General features: G+C 39.1%; 1 protein-coding gene across 1 annotated transcript in view; it reads right to left on the reverse strand.

Annotated features, from left to right (window-relative positions):
• Positions 1 to 15,183: 15,183 nt before the first annotated feature.
• The window catches only part of BASP1 (brain abundant membrane attached signal protein 1), a 51,134-nt gene continuing 46,309 nt past the window's right edge, over positions 15,184 to 20,008 (reverse strand). Inside the window, 1 exon segment of the mRNA XM_069005895.1 lies at positions 15,184 to 16,784. Within this exon segment, the coding sequence (XP_068861996.1) occupies positions 16,044 to 16,784 (741 nt within the window). The 3' untranslated portion in view covers positions 15,184 to 16,043.

The following is a 20,008-nucleotide window of genomic DNA, read 5'->3' on the forward strand; positions in this document are numbered from 1 at the left end:
AATGCACTCTGGTCAAAACTGAGGTATTTGAGAAACATTCCTTTCATCCTATGGGAACAATAAAAGTAAATAATTTCAGGTCTAATATATGATATGCAGCTTTAGAATTTTGAGGTTACCTTAGTATTTTTATACTAATACCATATCACATTGCAAATACGATATACATGCATAAACATGTATAGATTATTGTGCATAATCACAATCTTTGAATGGTTTAAATAGTTAACAAAATATTTTTCTTTTTCAGAATTACAACTTTAAGAAGTTTATATTCTGTTGGAAATTTTAAAATAGAAATATTTTCAGTTCAAATTAAAATCAAATTTCTGACTGTTCAATTTTCCATAGAAGAAAAGTTTGTTTTTTTCTGTTGATATCTTCTAGAGCATTTCAGATGATATAGGCTTCTGTATTTACTTCTCACTGTAGCCTTTTACTAGTAAACATGGAAATCCACTATTGAACATCTTCCTTTATTAAAAATACTTCTTCGTTATGTATACAACCAGTACCAGAACACAGAACTCAGCTTGCACAAATGAACCTTCCAAGAGCACAATGCATCAGACATTAATCTTAAATGGGGGCTCACCGTTAATCATAGTGTAGCTCAGACGTGGAGATTTATACTAGGACTATTCTGTTAATTAGTGAGCACAAGTACACGTGGCACTTTCACCTTGGCTTGCCTGTTGGAAGCAACTTAGAAGCACTAATAAATTCCTTCTAAAATAGCCTCTCAAATAAATGTACTTTGTATACAATGTGACAAGCTAAGCTAAATTCAGCAGAGGAGAGCTCTGGTTTCTGGGAACTGTGTTAGTTTTGTAGCAGCTTCATTAAATATAAAAATTGAGGCTAAAATCTTAAGAAGTCTTAAGAGCAATGAATGTCTGAAGTCTAATAAGCTATACTGGTCCAATGCAGCTGCAGAACCAGTCAGTTGAATGTAAAAGTGAATAACAAGAATCTAATAAAAAGAAGCCTCTGCTTTATTAAGATAATACATGCAATTTCTTTTTTGTGGTCCCTGAATTTTCAAAGAGCTTCTTTACTTTCTTGCTATCTTCTCACTGAAGCTGTTGGAAGGGTGCTTGATGGTGCAGACAGGGAGCCTGCCTTCAAGGAGCCCTCAAATACATTGAGTCATAGGTTATACATGCTAGAGGGATCGGGAAAAAAAAATTAAAAACTCAAATTTATCACTTGCACTGCCTTTGCAGAACACATGGCTATGGCAACCAGTATTAGCTGCTAGAGCAGTCCTGGCTTGGTACAAACCTTGGCAGCCAAACGCTGCTTCCTTTGAAGCACCTTGACTTACTAGAGTGCATTCTGTTCTTACCCCACCACTCTCACAGGGGAAGGAGTCAAATATTTATTAGTTATTTGTATGAGAAGTCTTTCCTACATGTTTAGAAATGCAGATGTGAAGGACTGTGTTTATTTTGTGTGACAACTGAGTTATGAAATGCTTTCCACACCTGGAATGCTACATTAACTGAGTAGCAGATGAAAGAAAAGAAAGAAAAGAAAGAAAAGAAAGAAAAGAAAGAAAAGAAAGAAAAGAAAAGAAAGAAAAGAAGAAAGAAAGAAAAGAAAGAAAGAAAGAAAGAAAGAAAGAAAGAAAGAAAGAAAGAAAGAAAGAAAGAAAGAAAGAAAGAAGAAAGAAAGAAAGAAAGAAGAAGAAAGAAAGAAAGAAAGAAAGAAAGAAAGAAAGAAAGAAAGAAAGAAAGAAAGAAAGAAAGAAAGAAAGAAAGAAAGAAAGAAAGAAAGAAAGAAAGAAAGAAAGAAAGAAAGAAGAAGAAAGAAAGAAAGAAAGAAAGAGAAAGAAGAAAGAGAGAAAGAGAAGAAGAAGAGAAGGAAGAAAGGAAGAAAGGAAGAAAGGAAGAAGAAAGGAAGAAAGAGAAGAGAGAAAGAGAGAAGAAAGAGAGAAGAGAGAAGAGAGAAAGAGAGAAAGAGAGAAAGAGAGAAAGAGAGAAGAGAAGAGAGAGAAAGAGAGAAAGAGAGAAAGAGAGAAAGAAGAAAGAGAGAAAGAAAGAAAGAAGAAAGAAAGAAAGAAGAAAGAAAGAAAGAAAGAAAGAAAGAAAGAAAGAAAGAAAGAAAGAAAGAAAGAAAGAAAGAAAGAAAGAAAGAAAGAAAGAAGAAAGAAAGAAAGAAAGAAAGAAAGAAAGAAAGAAAGAAAGAAAGAAAGAAAGAAAGAAAGAAAGAAAGAAAGAAAGAAGAAGAAAGAAAGAAAGAAAGAAAGAAAGAAAGAAAGAAAGAAAGAAAGAAAGAAAGAAAGAAAGAAAGAAAGAAAGAAGAAGAAAGAAAGAAAGAAAGAAAGAAAGAAAGAAAGAAAGAAAGAAAGAAAGAAAGAAAGAAAGAAAGAAAGAAAGAAAGAAAGAAAGAAAGAAAGAAAGAAGAAGAGAGAAGAAAGAAAGGAAGGAAGGAAGGAAGGAAGGAGAAAATCTCTATTTACACTGTATGTGAAAGGTGACTGAATTTTTTTCAAGGGAATTTAAGTCTCTCTCTCTGTGCCTGGGGAGTCACTGTACTGGCTTTGGATTGGCCTTTCACCATAACAGTGATTCAAAGTGTGTTTTTCCTGTAAAGAGAAAAATTAAAATCATTGCCAGTCATCTCCTTCAAACATTTTTCCTCCTCCATCTTCTCTGCCTGCCTGTTATTTATAGCAGTGACTCTTGCAAGTTGAAGAAAAAATCAGAGAAAATGGTAATTTGAAAAATCAGCAGTTGATACTACTTTGAATTTGTCCTCTCCCACACTAAAATCAGGGGTGGTGTAATTAATTCTTGCAGCATTTTGCACAAGCCAATGCTGGTTTTGCAAAGACCTTGTTCTGCAAGGACCTTGTTCTTCAATCATTACTAGTCAAAGCAAAATTTCCCTCAGCTTCATTCAGAACAAGATTAGGATACACATTGTCTTTTCTTTCTTTGTCTTTTAACATGTGAAGCAGTCCTTGCTAGGATAAACATAGATAAAGTAAAGAGGTTATTGGAACAAAAAAGTACAGTGACTTCTTTAACTCAATAACAAAAATTACATTCAAAGTAGTTAAAAAACAACCAACCAACCAAACAAAAAAACAAAACCAAAACCAAAGAGAAATAAGAAAGCCTTTAAAGCAAATAAATCTGATCACTGCTGTAGACACAGGGAAAGTGGGATGCTGGTACATAAGAGAAAAAATGTCGATAATTTTTTTAGAGTATATTTGATAGATTCTTTAGAAGAAACAATGGTCAGGAGAGCTACAGAGTAAAGCAAAACTCCACAACAGAGACTCTATACTTACAATATGTCAGTAGTGTCCACCTGCAGAGAATCATAGAACTATTGCAAAGGGAAAAGTGCCAAAAACTGCTGAGTCTGTAAGTAAAGAGAGAAAATGAATAGGAGAGAGCGGAGGAAGCCTCCACCCTTTGCGCTTTCCTGACCTCTTAAGTTTAGCTAGTGCTTTTAAATCCTCTCACTGACTGTTTCCCTGGTGCTTCTCTGGCAACTTACCCCTCTCATAGACTAGTTAAACCAAGAGACAGTAATTTATACTTCTATAATTCACATAATGACTCTTCATCGTCCCAGGATAATCCGAAACATTTTCTTTCTTAGTGGAGCATTAGCTTGTGTTGTACAGATACCTACATAAAGGCAGCTTACCAAAATACCCAGCTGGAACAGCATTGTACACAGAGGTTTAATAACTCTCTATACTTTTGGATAATTTAATAGAGCTGGTATTATTACAAATACATGAAAATATAAGCTGTTCAGCTTTGCATCTCACCAGCATTATTTCTCCCCCTGTTTTCTCAGCAGCTATACCAGTGATATAGCAGAGCAGCCCCATCACCGTTTTTCCCCTCAGATTTTCCTGACAGTGCTTGGTCAGACTAGAATGCTTGGCTGCAAGTCCCCTGGACTCTGAGAGGAAAGGGAAGTGGGAGGAAAAGTGGGCTACGTGATTAACTAGCACGTGCCTGATTCCAGCAGTTAATAAGGAAAAGCACAGATATCTTCTCCAGGACAAGGCTGCGTTGTTTTCGGTTTGGCTTTCCAAAATCAAAATGAGTTAGGCTGTCATTCTGTAATGCATGCTACTTCTTTACCTGCTGCCTTACTGCTTAGGCACTTGAAGCCCAAACTAGGTGTGACTGTTTTACACTGATTTCAAGCTTTGTTTTAGAGTGAGACCATTTTTTAAACTTTCTGCATTATTTTCCTCTTCATTAAGAGTAGAGAATACATTTCAGAACATTTCAGAATGCTTCAGGCTCTAAAATCTTAAAAATAGAGCTGATCTCCTAAAAATAATATGTATTAGTCAAGAAATTGCTAACTGCTGCACAATAAGAAATCAATAATAATAAAAATATTTTCTCTCCCTGACATCCACTGCCTGCTTCAAGCCTCTAGCACCTCTAGGGAGCTGTTCTGGTTATACTCTTAGGCAGTTGCTTTAAAACTAAGCAAATTGAGGGTACAAAGTTTTGAAAAATTGCTTTGTCTTTGTCCCAAGGTAGAAAAATATGTCATTAAATATAAAGTCATGATAGAGCAGGGATATCTGTGACTGTCTGGGTTACCAGCCATAACATGTGGCTATACTTCACTGTATGAAATGACTGGGCCCACTGCAGCAGCTATAAGTAATGGGTGTATACTCACTGCCATTTTTCTTCCACAGGGAAATCAATATATCAAATATAGCTCGTAGTCCGTGCGTGGAAAACGCCGAAGTACCTGTTCTATAATCCCATTCATTTAATGAATAGAAGTAGCATCACTTCTGAACAGTTAGTACAGATAATGAGCGTTATGAGCCATTGCAATCATTGTAATACCAAATACTTTACACATAGGAGAAATTTGGAATACTTCCCTAAAAGAAAATTATGAGAACTAGAAGTACTGAAATTTTCCAGAGGGGGAAAAAAAAATAATTAAACCACAGTGCTATTTCATCTCTCTTAGATCTTTGTTAACCACATCAGGAAGAGAAAAAGGAGCTGTCTTCTCTTCATTAACCATGTTTAGCTTTGATACAATGGCGCAAGGAACATGGCTCTCCCCTTAGTTATTCAGTAACTTCTCACGACGATTCCAATTGTACACTCTGTAAGAAACTCATGTTTCTTATTTGTAAAAGATAACGCTGTTCAATAAAGATTAGGGACTTCCTGGGAGTATTATAAATAGGGACAGGCAAGTATGAAAGCACTTCATGCCTGCCTGTATCTGCAAAGTGATAAAACAGTGGAGAAAACCTACACGGTAACAGGGTAAGCCATCCACTGTTTCAGATACCAGGTGAGAGGAATCTTTGGGAACCACCCATGTATAAACAGTCCAGATTTGGTGGAAGGGCATGGCTGATTATTCAGCAATTCCAGTTTTTCTTATGGAAAAGATGGATCTTGCTTACATGCAGGTGTGCCTGTTGAACAATTTTAATTTTTTTTATTTCATTCTAATAGCTTTAATGATTATTTTAACAGCATAATTTTCCTGACTAAAATAATGGGAAGTTGAATGTGTAGTCTTGTCCCTAAACTCCCTGAAATTTGGAAGAATTTTGACAAACTAAGGTGGGAGGGGTGGGGGACACATGAAATCTATGGTGGTTTCCAAAAATCCTGATATAAGCCCCAGAAGTTTCTGCAGGTACTTTGCTCTGAAGCTTTGGTGTTGATGGATGCCAGAAGTCAAGACAAAGTTCAGAGGGAGAAGAACCCATGGAGTCTTCAACTGGAAAGAGTTTGAAAGAATCCTCAAAATTGTTAGCTCCTGTGTTTTAAATGGACCTAATTATTCTGACGCATATGGCTGAGTCACTTATGAGCAGCTTCTTGTGCCCAAATGTGGCTGTGTGGAGATGCAGGAGGGCTCAAGAGAGTCTGACCTAGCTTCAGTTTCTAATCTTGTTGCACTCTCCCCACAACAAAAATGAAAGGCTTAGAAAATAATTTTCTCTTAAGGATAAAAAGAGGGAATTTAAAATTTTGTGGTTTCCTCTGTGCCTATCCCAGCTCCGAATTAACTCAGTACTGGTATATCTATGCACAGGCCAGCACAAAAGAAAAAGCACAGAACAGCAATGATTGCTCAGCAGTCAGCACTGTACATGAGGCAGGGATTTTCCAGGTCTTTTTTATCCAGTTCATCACTACAATTTGATGTTCCAATTCTGCCAAATCAGCAGAAGTACTTCTTGAAAGAAAGCCTCACCCAGTTCTGCACAGGCAGCACTCTAAGAGTTCGCTGGGTTACTGGCACTTTTCATCAGAGATCCACTGTGAATTGCACTTTTAAATAAAGCACACAAAGATTAGAAAATTCTCACTCGTGCTGGACATATTCATATGCCCAAGGGGATTTATAACAACTGATGATTTTGCCCAGTAGAAATAGCAATATGGTCCTTGCCTATAGCAGGCTGAGACATGAAGTGAAGAATGTGTGAGGAAGCTTGTGAACAAAACACATGCTGTTGTTTCTCATTTGTGGAGTGATTGATGTACACAGAAGAAAAGTAAACAGTTTTGCCTATTGATGGCCTGGTGGACAAAAGAATGGCTGGAATGAAACCATGTAAGAGGAGGAGGGGAAAGTGAAGTAAAATTGAGAAATATTTAATTGCAGGCACTCAGACAACACTTCAAAAGTCCATGTAAAAGTACCTTGTACTGCCCTTAGTCCTGCTGAAGGCAATGAGGAATGAATTATTATTCCATGAAAGCAGATATAGTCTAACTCTTATTCAGATGAAGGAAAACAGTTGTTACTGGGACAACCTTTGGTAATCACAGAACCATAGAAAACTTGAAAGACTTTGACTTTCAAAGCCTTTTAGGGCTTTCCATTCCCCTGCCCTAAGGGAGAAGCAACCATATCCATGTAAATCCTGTCAAAGAGTTCTTGCCATCCTTAAGCTCCCTCAAGGCAGTTCCATGGCCTCCCCAGATAATTTACTGTCCTCCAAGCCAAGCCCCTTCAGCAGGAGACTGGTGCAGCTACGTCCCAGGTGGAAGGAAGAGCAGCTGGAGGGCAGACAGAGTCAAGGAGTCCTGGTGAGCTGAACTTGGGCAGATCTTCTCACCCTCGTGGTCAGTCCAGGCCTGGCAGCACACAAAACTGCCAGAGAAGCTGCTCATAAAATGACCTCACTGGGCTAACAGGACCATTATTTTTTAAGAAAAATACTAAAACACCATGAATCTGCCTGTATCTTCCTAGTGATAAAGCAGCGGAGAAAATCTACATGGTAACAGGGAAAAGCATGTGGTGGTTTCAGGTACCAGGTGAGCTGGTACATTTTTGTTTTGTACATGGTTCAAAGGGCAAGGTTGCACATGAACCCTTTTCAGAAGCACAGGAGCTCTCTGGAAGGCACATGGTATGTATCATGTTCCTTTTAAATGGGTGCTTTGGCTACTTTAGGAAAATCTGGCCTGTCAACTAAAGCATGTACTGGGGACAATAAAGAGATCCTGAAGAGGAAGGTTAGCCTGAAAGAGGAAGTAAATATCAACATGAGAGAGCTGGAGTGAAAGGAAGATTAAGAGTAGTGTGTGACTTTCTCTGTGCCTTCTCATGCAGGAAAACCCCTCTACTTTCTTTTTGCATGGTGTGGTTAACCTGCAGCCCATGCTATCTAGACCAGACTGCTAGCTTGTGTCTTGTCTCCCCATCCATTTAAAGAATTGCTCTGAAAATCATTGTCTTTGCCTTTCACACAGTCTGCAAACTTCTGCTGACATCCCCCAGCCACTGACTCCTTCCCAAAAGATTCTCTGACCTTGTAATGTCTTTTCAGTCAGCTTCTCTTATCTACACATACCCTGTCACTGACTTGCAACAGATAGATTGATTCTCACTTGCAATGCCATCAAACTAATTCTAGGATTTTAAAACTGGACAGCAAGGTATAAAATCAATGGAAACAGCCATTCACATAAAAGTTGCTCCCTTCAAAAATCCATATCTATGGTGAAGCATTATGACTAAAATTGACTGCAATTGGATCTGATTAATAGTAGCATTGGATATGACAGTATCTCATTATACTGTAACTAAAACAGGAAATTCACTGAAAATTAGCTCTGATCACTGTTGCCACAGCTTCCATCCCAACCTCTCATCTTTATTAGAAACATTGCATGTATTCAGGGTGTTAGTGAGAAACTTGAACTTCACTGACATCATAGTTCATTTCTTTTTACACTCCTATATCCTGCTGTAGAAAGGTTTTATGGTTTTTACGATGCTGAAAAATTTCATGGAGTACACCAAAATGTATTTTATTGCATTTGTAATCTAAAATCAGTCTCAGGAATATAAATATCACACAAGAAACCTCTTTAAAGACATTTCAAATGTGATCTCTTCTATAAATATGATTGCAACAGTGGAAGTGCCTTTCTGGCAAACTAGATGCTCCTCTGATCATTACCAGTTTTGCTTTTGCCTAAAAGTGATATTTATTCTTGCAGTAGCTACATTTCTGTACTCAGCTTCCTCCTCTGCAGTACTATATGTGGTCCCATTCCTAAGGTGCTGCTCTTCTCAGGAAACAGCCTGCATCTTTGTCAACTTAGTTCAACCATGAAGTTAAACACCAGTTTTATGTTTATGCCAGCTCACAGGCTTTCAAACTCTTCCACTCTCTGCTTATCTTGATCAAGGAACTGAATAGCTTTTTTCCAAGTTTTCAGACTTTCAGATGAGAGAAACACCCTCCAGCCCAGGACACTAGAATATATCAGCCACGTTTACTTTTTGAGCATTTGGAAGAGAGGAAACAACACACATAAAAACCCTCTGACATCTTTTCCTTGTCCCTGCCATTGGTACAGACACACCAAAGCCAGAGGTAATGAGCTCAGATGGAACCCAGTAGCACAGAGCTAGTCTGAATGTTGAAGGTTCATCTGATAGTTTGGGTCATCATCTATTTAGATCTCCATTATTGTAGGCATCTTGGTCCTGGCAGATTAAACACGAAAAATTGATATAAAATTGGGTCAGGCTTAGCTAGAAAAAGTGTCAATGCAGTGAAAAGTCTGGTCCAACATGTGTGTGATTCAGCTAAGGTAGAACACCAAGATACAGTGAAAGGCAAAATGCAGGCCCAAGATAAGTGCAGCATGACACACCAGTTTAACACTTACCAGGAAGTACAAACCACTTCTTCCTGTTAGCATTAATTTTTATTTTCATTTAGCTTCCATGTGCATGTGTAGAAATGTGCTAAACCTTATGGTGTCTCCTATGTCTTCCAGAAACACCCTGAATCATTCATAAAAACTGACTACATAAAGTCTTGAATAAATCCTTTAAATGTGCCATTTCAAAACTTGTATTACTTTCCCAATTAGTATTCACACACCGCTTCAATTGAAATCCAAATCTGTCTGTTATTAGCTTATCACTTAGGTTAACAGTTTAATTCACTCATATCAGACCATTCAATGCTACCTAATATAATGTGACATTCTGTTGCTAATCCTTTTTTTTTAGTCTGTATTTAGTAACTGAAATAAAATGATTTTCATAGAGTTCAGTGGACCTAAATCAATAATTTTGCCAGCTGATGATCTGCCCTCCTATGTTCCAGGTTTTCTCAGCCTGCAATGTGTGGCCAGACACCATTAGTTTGTCCATTTACCCTCCATCAACAGTTATACTGTAGAAGTACGATTTTATGAATATGCCCTTGAAAAACTGGCTATCAGAACACTATTTAATATTTATGCTAAATAAAATGGTGGAACAGATTTCTAGGTAGCTTTAGAGCTTCTTTTACTGGGAAACGTTATTCAAGGTTTAATGGGAGTGAAATTTTCTTTTGCAATGTAGTCATGATATTCTGTTGTGTGCCTTTTGAAAAAGAAATGCTAACTTGGGAATGATGTCTTTTATTTAAAAATAAAAAAATGAAGTGTAGCTGACAAAGTTCAGATAATTGGACAGAGCAGCAGAGCTTAAACCAACAATGTATTCAGCATACTGACATGTGATATCTTTTGAAATGTCCATAGGGTCTTTTAGCTTACAGTGAGACATTGCAGAATCCTGGACTGTTGCAGAATAAAGGCTTTGCTTTTTCAGATATGTGCCAATTTCCAGTAACTTAATTATTTTTTCATCTTCTCCTTTCCACCAGATCAATGAATATTCTACTTGGTAAATGTAGAAGGCTTTTCCACCTCAGCCCAGAATCCTGCAAGTAATGCCAGAACTCTATAAAAAAATTCGAAGCCAGAAAAATGTGGTTAGTGGAGCATCAGTCTGTCGTTACTGCATGCTATTCTCATTAAGACATAATAAGCCCAACACTGGTAGAAAGCCAATAAAACGAGGATGGGGAAAATGGGTGCTAAAAATGAGAGCCACTGGAATAGATAGAACAAAAGACCAGCAGCTGGTTTCCTGTCACACAGGGTACCTTCTTAGGGGTCTCTGTAGTCTGTGTAGTGATTAAAACATGTGCTATTCAGCTTTAAGGCTTGAAGTACTAACTGTAAAGTTTTGAAGACCATTTTGTGGCTAGGAAAAAGTCTTGCTGCTATGAGGTTTGCCCCATACCCAAAGTGAAAAGACCAACTAAGGGCACACTTGTTTCACACCGGTTTTCTGAAGAGGATGGAACTGAATAAAGTTTAAAAAATTAATTATATTACTTTCTATCTCCTAATGTGAGCAGCTCTATTTCTGTCCTCGAATTAAGCCCAGTACAATTTGTTTAATTCTCAAGAGAGACTGAATGTCAGACTTTACCAAATGTTAATCTAAAATTACTGGCCAGCTGAACCAGCAGTGATGTTTAGCAGGCTATGCATTTTGCAGCAACCTGATGACATTACAAAAAACAGACTGATGGGACTTGTAGGAAGATTTCGCTGTAACCTCAGCAGGAATATCCTGTAAAGCCTTTGAATTTTTGCTTAGTAAGTGAAACAAATGTGTAACTCCAACAAATCTGCATCTCACTTGACTGAACAGTCTCAAAAAAATCATCTTGATCTAGCCAAGACACCAGGAAATTCAGTCAGCCTCCTGATGCAATAGGAGGCTCAAAGAGATGTCAGATTTACATAGTGGAGGGAAGACAAGCTAGAGACAATACACTTAAACAGCCATGAGAGTAAGAGCTGGAATTAATATTTATTGCCTAGACAAGCAAATATGTTAAAAGAGAAACAAGTATTCTGACAAGTTGGAAAGACTTGATAGCCCTGTGGTGGCCAATTAACATACAATAGTGTTGTCTCCAGGAAACAAAAGGATTGTGTCATATGTGTCCTAACTCCTGTGGCCATGTTTCAAAACATCCACTCCTTTCCTCTCTTCCCCAACAACAACAACAACAGAAAGCAAAAAAACCTCCTTCTGCTTACCTAACTCTATAGCCAGATCTTGACCCCAATATGATAAATGCAGCAAGCAAAGCTCTCTCAGTCCTGGAGAAGACCCTTTCACATCAGTGAAGGAAACCACAGGTACACTGCTGTTCATTTTGCTTGCTGTGTTCTTCCGATGGCTGGAGTGCCATGGTTTCTAAATCTGACCACTTAACAGCTGATATGGATTCATGTTGCATGAATTATGGTGGGGAGGTTAAATATAAAAGAGGATGTAAAAATTTTATACATATAAATAAGTAATTGAAAGAAAGTCAACCAAATCGCAGTCAAGTGTCAAGAGTTTAGTGCAGAAAAAAAATCCCTCAATAAAACCAGCAAACCACGTGATTACTATCTCAAAAATCTTGAAAAAGAGCTTTAAAGACTATGAATTATGTGCAACAACACACAATGAAAGCATAGCAGAAGATGTACTGAAGAAATGTATTGTAGCAAAATGCTTTATTGCAGCAGTGGCAACAAACCTGAGGCATTTCTTTGAGACACTCCCCTGTTTGGTTAAATAAGGATAAATTCACAGAAACGTGATGTAGTGATAAGAAGCTGCTGAAGGGAGACTAATGGCTTGATTCACCCACTGATTCAATAAACTTGCACCAAGCTGGATGGAGTTCATGCTGATCTGGAAAAGGCAATGGTCAGGTGAGACAGAGACCAGACAGACCTAGTTCAGTGCTGAGACAAAGGAAGCACCAGCAAAAATTCAGAAGTCACTGACTTTACAGTACTGGCAGCCACACGGACATGTGCCTGGAAGTGCTGTCACGTAGGACACCAACACATCCTGTAATGTTTTATTGTACTATTTCTTCAAGGAGGTGTCTATCCTGTACAGACACAGAAATTAAGTGTACAGAACCAAGGACAAGTGGTAGGCATTGCTTCTAGGAAGCCATTTCATTATGAATAATTTAACATAACTTTAGGGCTTTTTCCACCTCCAAAATTCATTATAAATATAGTAGCAGGAACACTTCAACCACAGTTAAAAAAAAAAAAAAAGAAAAAGGAAAAAGAAAAGAAAAAAGAAAAGGTAAAGTTGCTGTATATTTAACAGCATCTGAGCTCCTCTTTGCTGTTCAAGTGCAAGCAAAGTATGAGCAAAGTCAATGGCACTGACCTTCCTATTGTTGAAGAGAAAGCAACAGATTCTTGACAGTCTCCAGGGCAAAACAAGGGAGACCTTGCAAACATGTCTCTGTGGGGGCTCTAAACAATAGCAAAGGTTCTTTCCCAGGGTTGTATTTCTCTATTCCTTTGGCACACTTTCACAAAAGGGTTGGGTCCTTTGAGGTTATCTGCAATGTGCTGTGCTTATGCTCAGAGCATTAACATGCCTGTTAGTTCTGTACTGTCAGCATACTTTTACTGTCATTAAAGAATGATTATAACTCAGAAAAAAAGAGTACCTTGGAAGTGAGACACTGGACTGAAGAAAAGCAGGCCTCTAGGCACTTACCTCTTCTCATGGCACTTCAGGCAAGCAACATGCATCACATTCATATTAACCATACACGCTTAGTTCCTGAGCTCTTTGAACAGAGATTATTTCTTTCCCTGAGTATGTAGCTATAGAAGAGCAGCATTTTGGAGCAGTGGCCTTGGCCAGAATGCCTTTTAACCAGCAGTTATACACTAAGAATTTTAGCAACTATGAAAAAACTTTTGTGCAGGCCTCTCTATTAATAAAAATATTTAAAACATCATATGGCAACTTTCCTTTTTTATTTTTTGAGAATACTGGACACTTTTAAGTGCACTGATCTTTGGCTGTGATGCCTCTCAGTTTTCCAAACACAAGTGCATATTTCTTTGACCATGTTATTGATTTCCAGCCTTGTGGGGCACAACATATCTTGGCAGCATTGACACTGTTGGGACGAAACTGGCATCAGCAAGCAGGTTGTGAGAACCTCAGCATGTGTGTTAAGAGTTTGTTGTCCACAGCTGCAGAGGCTGCTGGGTTTGGATACAGCTGTGGAACACAGGGGTATTTCTAATTACCTCAAAGAATTAAAGTAAGACTGCATTCAGCATCTTACCAACTTTGAGTATGCCAAATGAAAAATGCTCAGGGGAAAAAAAAAGGCATGTTTTGATTGTCAAACTACTTCAGTAATAAAGATTAGATGCTACTTTGAACATTATACTGAAAGTGAATCGGTGTGATATTGTTAGTAGGCAAATTCTCATACCATCCCAGTAAACAAGTTACATACCTATTTTCCACTGGCAGCAACTTCCAGCCCAAAGGAGAACATAGGTTTAGTCCCATCAGCTTCAGGGTGATTCAGTGCCACATCACCACAAAGTACCACAGGATTCCTGCACTCCTCCCTTCTATCCCGGACTCATCTCATGCAAATTCATGCTGTGGTTGTGGACAGAGGTTCTCCCTTTCCAGGACACATCTATACTGGGAAACCAGGGCAGAGGGCTGTTACAGGTGTTCAGGAAAGCTGCAAACTTGGCTGTGCAAGGATGCTGTAAATTGTGACACCTAGAGATGCAAAAAGCTTGGTGAATTACTGCAAAAGTGTTATCTGCCTAACCCTGCACAGTGCTTCGGCTGTGCAATATAAAAAATCCTGCCTTGTTTTTAAGCCAGAGTGTTTAGCTGACTTTTCTCTCTGCAAAAAATCCTCTTTGTTTTAACGTGTTATGCATGAAATTGACTCCATCACATTAAGGATGCAAAATCTTGATGGTGGTGCAAGATGCCTGGAGGTGAATGACCTGATCTAAACCCAACAGAATTACCCCTGCCTGTTCCAGTCAGCTTCTCCCGGGTGCACAGCTGCATAAGAGTATTGCCAGCATGGTATAGGAAGCTTCTATTTCTGAAAAAAAATAGGATTACTATTATGCAAGTCTGTAGAGTGAATCATCCTCACTGCATGGAGAGAAAGTATGTGAAATAATTTATACCATTTTAAAACACCATTTTCCTTATTTACTAAATACAAGCCTGCTCATCCCTTTGGTATGTGTACCAGCTGTGTTTCTATTTACCACTGCCCACTTCTATCAGGACTTCTGCTCTGCCTAAAAGTTTACTAATGGGCAGGCTAAATATGCTGCTTTAACCAGTTTTGTGAATCCTGGGCTCTGCACTGAAATCATTGTCCATATCCAGCAATGACACCACTCAGCAGAAACTGCAATTACTCAGCAGTTCTGTTGAATAAAAATGAGGCAAATAGGCAAAAGTAGTGAAAAATGTTAATGCTGGGCTAAACTCTGCTCAGCTACACAAGTTTATCCATATTTGAAATACACAGGACTGGCCTTTTGTGGCAGCTGTGGTTCATCTCCTACACAATAGTAATGGGGAAAAGAACAAAGTGTGTCAGCATTAGAAATATTTTAATAGGACTAGGATTAAATTTAATTGCCTCATTTTAAAAGATCAGTTTATCAAATCTACTGCTTAAGTCCCAGTTAGAACCCAGTCAGCATGCCTGTGGCTCTTTAAAATAGCAAGAGAGCATTGTTTTTTTCACATGTTAATACAGGAAAAGCCATTTCTACTTTGCCTGGGATAAAACATATAGGAGATGCGCTGTTCGTTGGCCACTTCTTCCAACCTCACCTGGGAACACTTCTGGCTGTTGGATAGTGACTATTTATAGGAAAGTAAACAGCCCCAGACATTATACTTCTTCTCTAAGTGTATGAACTCCTTTGCCTAGTTCTCAAGTGGTATAAGTAAAGATTTAATCAGTCTTTACACTTATATATTTTTTAAATTATTTAACTTTTATTACTGTTGCACCATTTATACAATTACATATAATTTCAATGCATCCATTGTACATTTTGTTTTTTCATTTGTTTTCCAATGAGTGTGTGTTGGTGTCTGTGACACAGAATGGAAGAGAAACTGGAACTGCAATGAACGCAGACTTTTTCATTTCCACTGACCAATAAACAGAACTACAGGTGCACCCAACCACGGACATGCATTAACTCGTCATGAGAAATCTAGGTAGGCTAAGTAGGATGAGAATGCTTTTTACTCCCAAAAAATATTTGGAGAGGAAGAATTGGAGGATTGGCATTGAGAAATATGTGGACAGCTAAGTGGGTTTTGTCTGAAAGTTGGCATTCATCCACTGCATAAAAAAAATATCAAAATAAGAAAGGCTGTAAATAAAAAAAAAACACAGAAAATACTGCTTTCATAAAGATCTGATTGCCTTGGCACAAACCTAGTGGGCAGAATCAAACGCATCACTCCCAAACCCCATTACAGAACAAAAAGATTTTGATACACTGGTGGAGTACATTTACAGCAGTTCAGATACAAAATATGTGCTGTACTTTCAGACATCCATTTATTTAATTTTTTTTTTAATCCAGGACTTGTGTCAAGTTGGCAGAAAGTATATTAGATATTTCCCCACAAAAATACTATTTGGATTCTCCCCCCTCCCTCCCTCCCAACTTGATGGGACATCCTTTTCATTTTTTCTCCTTTTTTTTTTTTCTCCTTCTTTTCTGGGCAATACATATTTGCTATTTCAGATCTGAAACGAGTTAGTATAGCTGAAAAAATAAAAAAAAGACACAGGTTGTTTAAGTGGTTGTTTCAACAGGCTGTCCAATTTAATCTTGCACTGCTATGGTTTGATCCGAATTAGTCGCTGGAACTTCAGAAGGTTTCGCTTCCTCTGGAGGGGCTGCAGGGTCCGAGGCCTTAGCAGTCGAACTAGGTGCTGCTGTTGCCGCGGGCTCCTTGGAAGAAGGCGCAGCCTCGTTGCTGCTAGGTTTTGAGTCTGAAGCTGGGGCCACTTCACTTTTAGTTTCTTGGGCTGCAGGTGCTGCGGGAGCCTCAGTCTTTTTGGCTTCCCCTTCCTCTTTGCTCTTGTCATCTGCTTTACTGGGAGCTGTGGCTTCTGAAGGCTGGGAAGCTTTTGCATCGGTGCTAGGCTCAGAGGGTTTGGGTGCTTCGCTACTGGCAGCGGGAGCAGAGGCAGCAGTCGGCTCCTCTTGCTTGGCTGCCTGCTCGGTATTCTTCTGTGGCTCTACTTTTGCATCAACAACAGCCTCCGACTTCTCAGGTTCTGTTTTCTGGGTTTCTTCCTGGGTCACTGTTTTCTCCTTCTCCCCTTCTTTTTCTTCCGTCTTATTGGCAGCGACCTGAGTATCCTTTTCTCCCTTCTCCTCCTTGTTGTTCTCCTTCACTTCTGCAGTCTCTGTGGTTTTCTGGGCATCCTCAGCCTCCTTTGGAGTCTCCTCTTCCTCAGTTGCTGCTCCTTCAGCCTTCTTGTCTTTGTCTTTAGCTTTTTCATCATTGACACTGTATCCCTTCTTCTTCTTGCTCAGTTTGCCTCCCATGTTGGAGTTCTGTAACAGAAAAGAGAAAGAGTTGATTATCCAAAGCCCAGCATTCATCACTGAGAGAATCAAATTGAGATCAACTGAAGTGTAAAGGAAAAATTTATTCTAGCTCCTGAAAAGGAGACCACATGAGGTTTGATAAGATGTTCTTAGCTGAATTACCAATTCTGCAGAGCACCACTGCCACTGATCTTACATCCTGCTCAGCCCTGCAGACTTTCAGTCAGCAAACCCCCTTCTGCCACATCCCTTATGAGCAGTCCTCTGAGCAGCTCTAACCCCTGTTATAGTTCAGCAGGGAGGAAGGGGACGGAGTAGCAAGAAGTAGCAAGATGATGGAGCACTTACATGCAACCACAATCTCTTGTGGCCTGAGAAAGAGTGGAAGTAGAAAAAAACCCACAGGTTTGGGAATATTCAGGTTTGGGAATGAACTGAATTTGACTGCCAATCTTGGCATCCACCACCGGTTAACACAAAGTCCACTATCACTTTAGCAAAGGTTCTGAACCACCTTGTCACTAAGGTCTGGAGAAACCAAAGCAAGCCTTGAGTAAGTGAGAAGGCTAATGCAGAAGACTGCGTCGACTCCCCACATCTCACTGCCTGTTACCCCACAGCCAGTTTCGCTTGTATATACAGCCTTTGGAGAGGGCTGATGGTACCCAGAGGCCAGGAGCATGTGCTTCCCTCACCCAGAGGGATGTGGGCACCCACATCCAGCTGCCCCAGAAGCAGGAACAGCTCCCATGCACAGAGTCCCACCCAGCTTTGCAGCTTCCACAGGGACTGCCCACCCAAAGCCCGACAGGAACTCATCAGGATGGGAAACACGGACCCTGAAGCACAGCAAGACTGTGACCACTCCATAAGACAAAAGAAACAAATACAGGTACTTCTGACCACAAGCTTACATGTGCATGTGACATGATACAACAAAAAATGGGAGAAGAAGGGGGCATATTTGTGGCCTCTGCTCCTGGTTTCCAAGCATGACAAGCAATCAGGTACACTGTTCAGTTATTTAAAAGAAGCTGAGCACATGTGTAACCATATCAGTATTTACATAGCCTTTATGTGGGAGTCTTAACTAAGACTATACAAAATCTTTCATAGTACTTCAAAGCAACTTTGTCTACAAAAACAGGAGATACAGACATATTGGGTCATTAATGAAAACAAAACCCTCTATGAATGGAGAAAAAAATTACAATTCTGGTATAAAAGCAAATATTTAATTCATGCTTAATGAAAGGTTAACAAAAAATATTTCTGTGTTTCCTACTATTTGAAAATAGAAGAAGGTGACTTTTTTCAAAGAACTGTCAAACAAATGTTTAATGTAAGGACTTCTCCAAGGGAGATGAATCATTCTAATTTTCTGTTTTGCACAGGTAGATTTAATTATAGGTTGTATATTTTTCACACACTTACTAAAGCTGTGAATACAAATCAGTAAAAATTCATAGGATTGTTCATAGCAGTCTGAATATAAAGTAATATTACATACAACTAAGAACTAGCTGCCTCTCAGTAGATTTTCTGCTATCACAGATACAAGCCCCAGGCAGAGCCCAACAACCAGATATCCACACGTCTTGGGCAAAAATGAGATATTATGGTCAGCAGAGATCTTTCTGACTTCAGCTTTCAAAAAGAGTAATTTGCAGTCATTTCAAAAACAGTAATTTGCAAATACTGTTGAAACGTTATCACACAGCCCTGTAAAATGGTAATGTGATGTTAGTGAAACACTGCTTTGTTGTCTGAAATTTTACAGGAACAGCAATAAAAGGATTAACTTCCACAGTCACAGTTGAGCAATCTAATCTCTACCTTCATGACAGAGTTATCAGGTTTTTAGGTATTTAAGGCAGGCTATGGACATGAGTTTGTTATCTGACAAATGTATAGTCTTCCTGATTACTCCATAAATATTTCCCTGATTACTGTTTATGTACAGCTACAACCAAATACTTTGAAAGGGCTTTTGCAAGTCAGCAGGATTGGAGATTTATACTGAAGCCTTGTGCATATCCCAGTTTGTAATCCCTAATTAAGCCTTTATTTCCCAGCAAAGCATAAAGTACTGTGAGCCTAATTTCCTTTGTTGCATATTCTGTATTTTTCAAGATTTTGCTATTTCAAGCATAGTAGTAACTCACTACAGTTTATATTTCCTTCCACAACAATCTTTTGACCTCAGATATAGTCGGATACAGAATGTCTATGCCAAAGGACCTTTAAAAAGGAGAGAAGCATGCATATGATAAATGTGCTCCCAAACTAAGAAAAGAAACATGCTCTGTCTTTGCTTGGAGGTACACTGTGAAATCTCTGTGTCTCAGTTTGCATCACAGCCAGCTGGCTCAAGATATGGGAGCAGAAGATGGGGAAGAGGTTGGAGACTATCATTATAGTCTATTAGCAAATATTTACATTTACAAAGGGACTGCCATCTTCCAGCAGAGTTTCAACTACTTTATAACAGAATAAATTCACTCTTTGTGACACTGAATCTCATATCTCCCTGTTAAAAAGCTGCCTAAATCATTGCAATAGCAGCTGTGCCAGGCTATGATGCAAAAGCAGAGCAATCATCAGGGTCATCGCCCAGGTAACAATGCTACCATGTCCCTTTCCCCATATCTGATTTACAAACATTCCTCCTCTCCCCAGACTTCTGATAACACATCTGGGCTCCCCTGTCACCTTTTCCAGGAACAGCCCCATAAGCTCCACAGCTTTAAACAGATGCTGGTCTCATTCCTGTCCCAGCCTGAAGCACACTTCTGAACCATCCAGTGCAGAGTCCCAGGGTGGGGGAGGCACAAAGCAGGCCTTAAAAAGTATATTAAAATTACAACCAGCTATACCCATGAGAAGACCACCATGTGGACCACTACACCTAAACATCTCTGTGACTGTGCTGGATATTGCTGCAAGGCTAATCCTGCCTGGTACCAAACGAAAGTAGGTGCCAGTGAAATGTCTCCCAAGTGAAGCAAAGTGCAAAAAAGTCATTGAGATGTGAATTCATACAGTGTTAAATCCACTCTGTGTTACTGCCTACATGTTAACACTTGAAAGGGCACAGACCTCTTTCCCACCCCCCACCAAAAGACTAAATTATGAAGAAAAAAAAAAGGGGATGCACTCTCTGTCCCAGGGAGACTGGGGGTCCTGGATTCATTGCTCAGCCTCTTCCACTACCCTGCCTCTTCCTAACC

The sequence above is a fragment of the Aphelocoma coerulescens genome, chromosome 2, assembly GCF_041296385.1.
Source record: "Aphelocoma coerulescens isolate FSJ_1873_10779 chromosome 2, UR_Acoe_1.0, whole genome shotgun sequence".
NCBI lineage: Eukaryota > Metazoa > Chordata > Aves > Passeriformes > Corvidae > Aphelocoma > Aphelocoma coerulescens.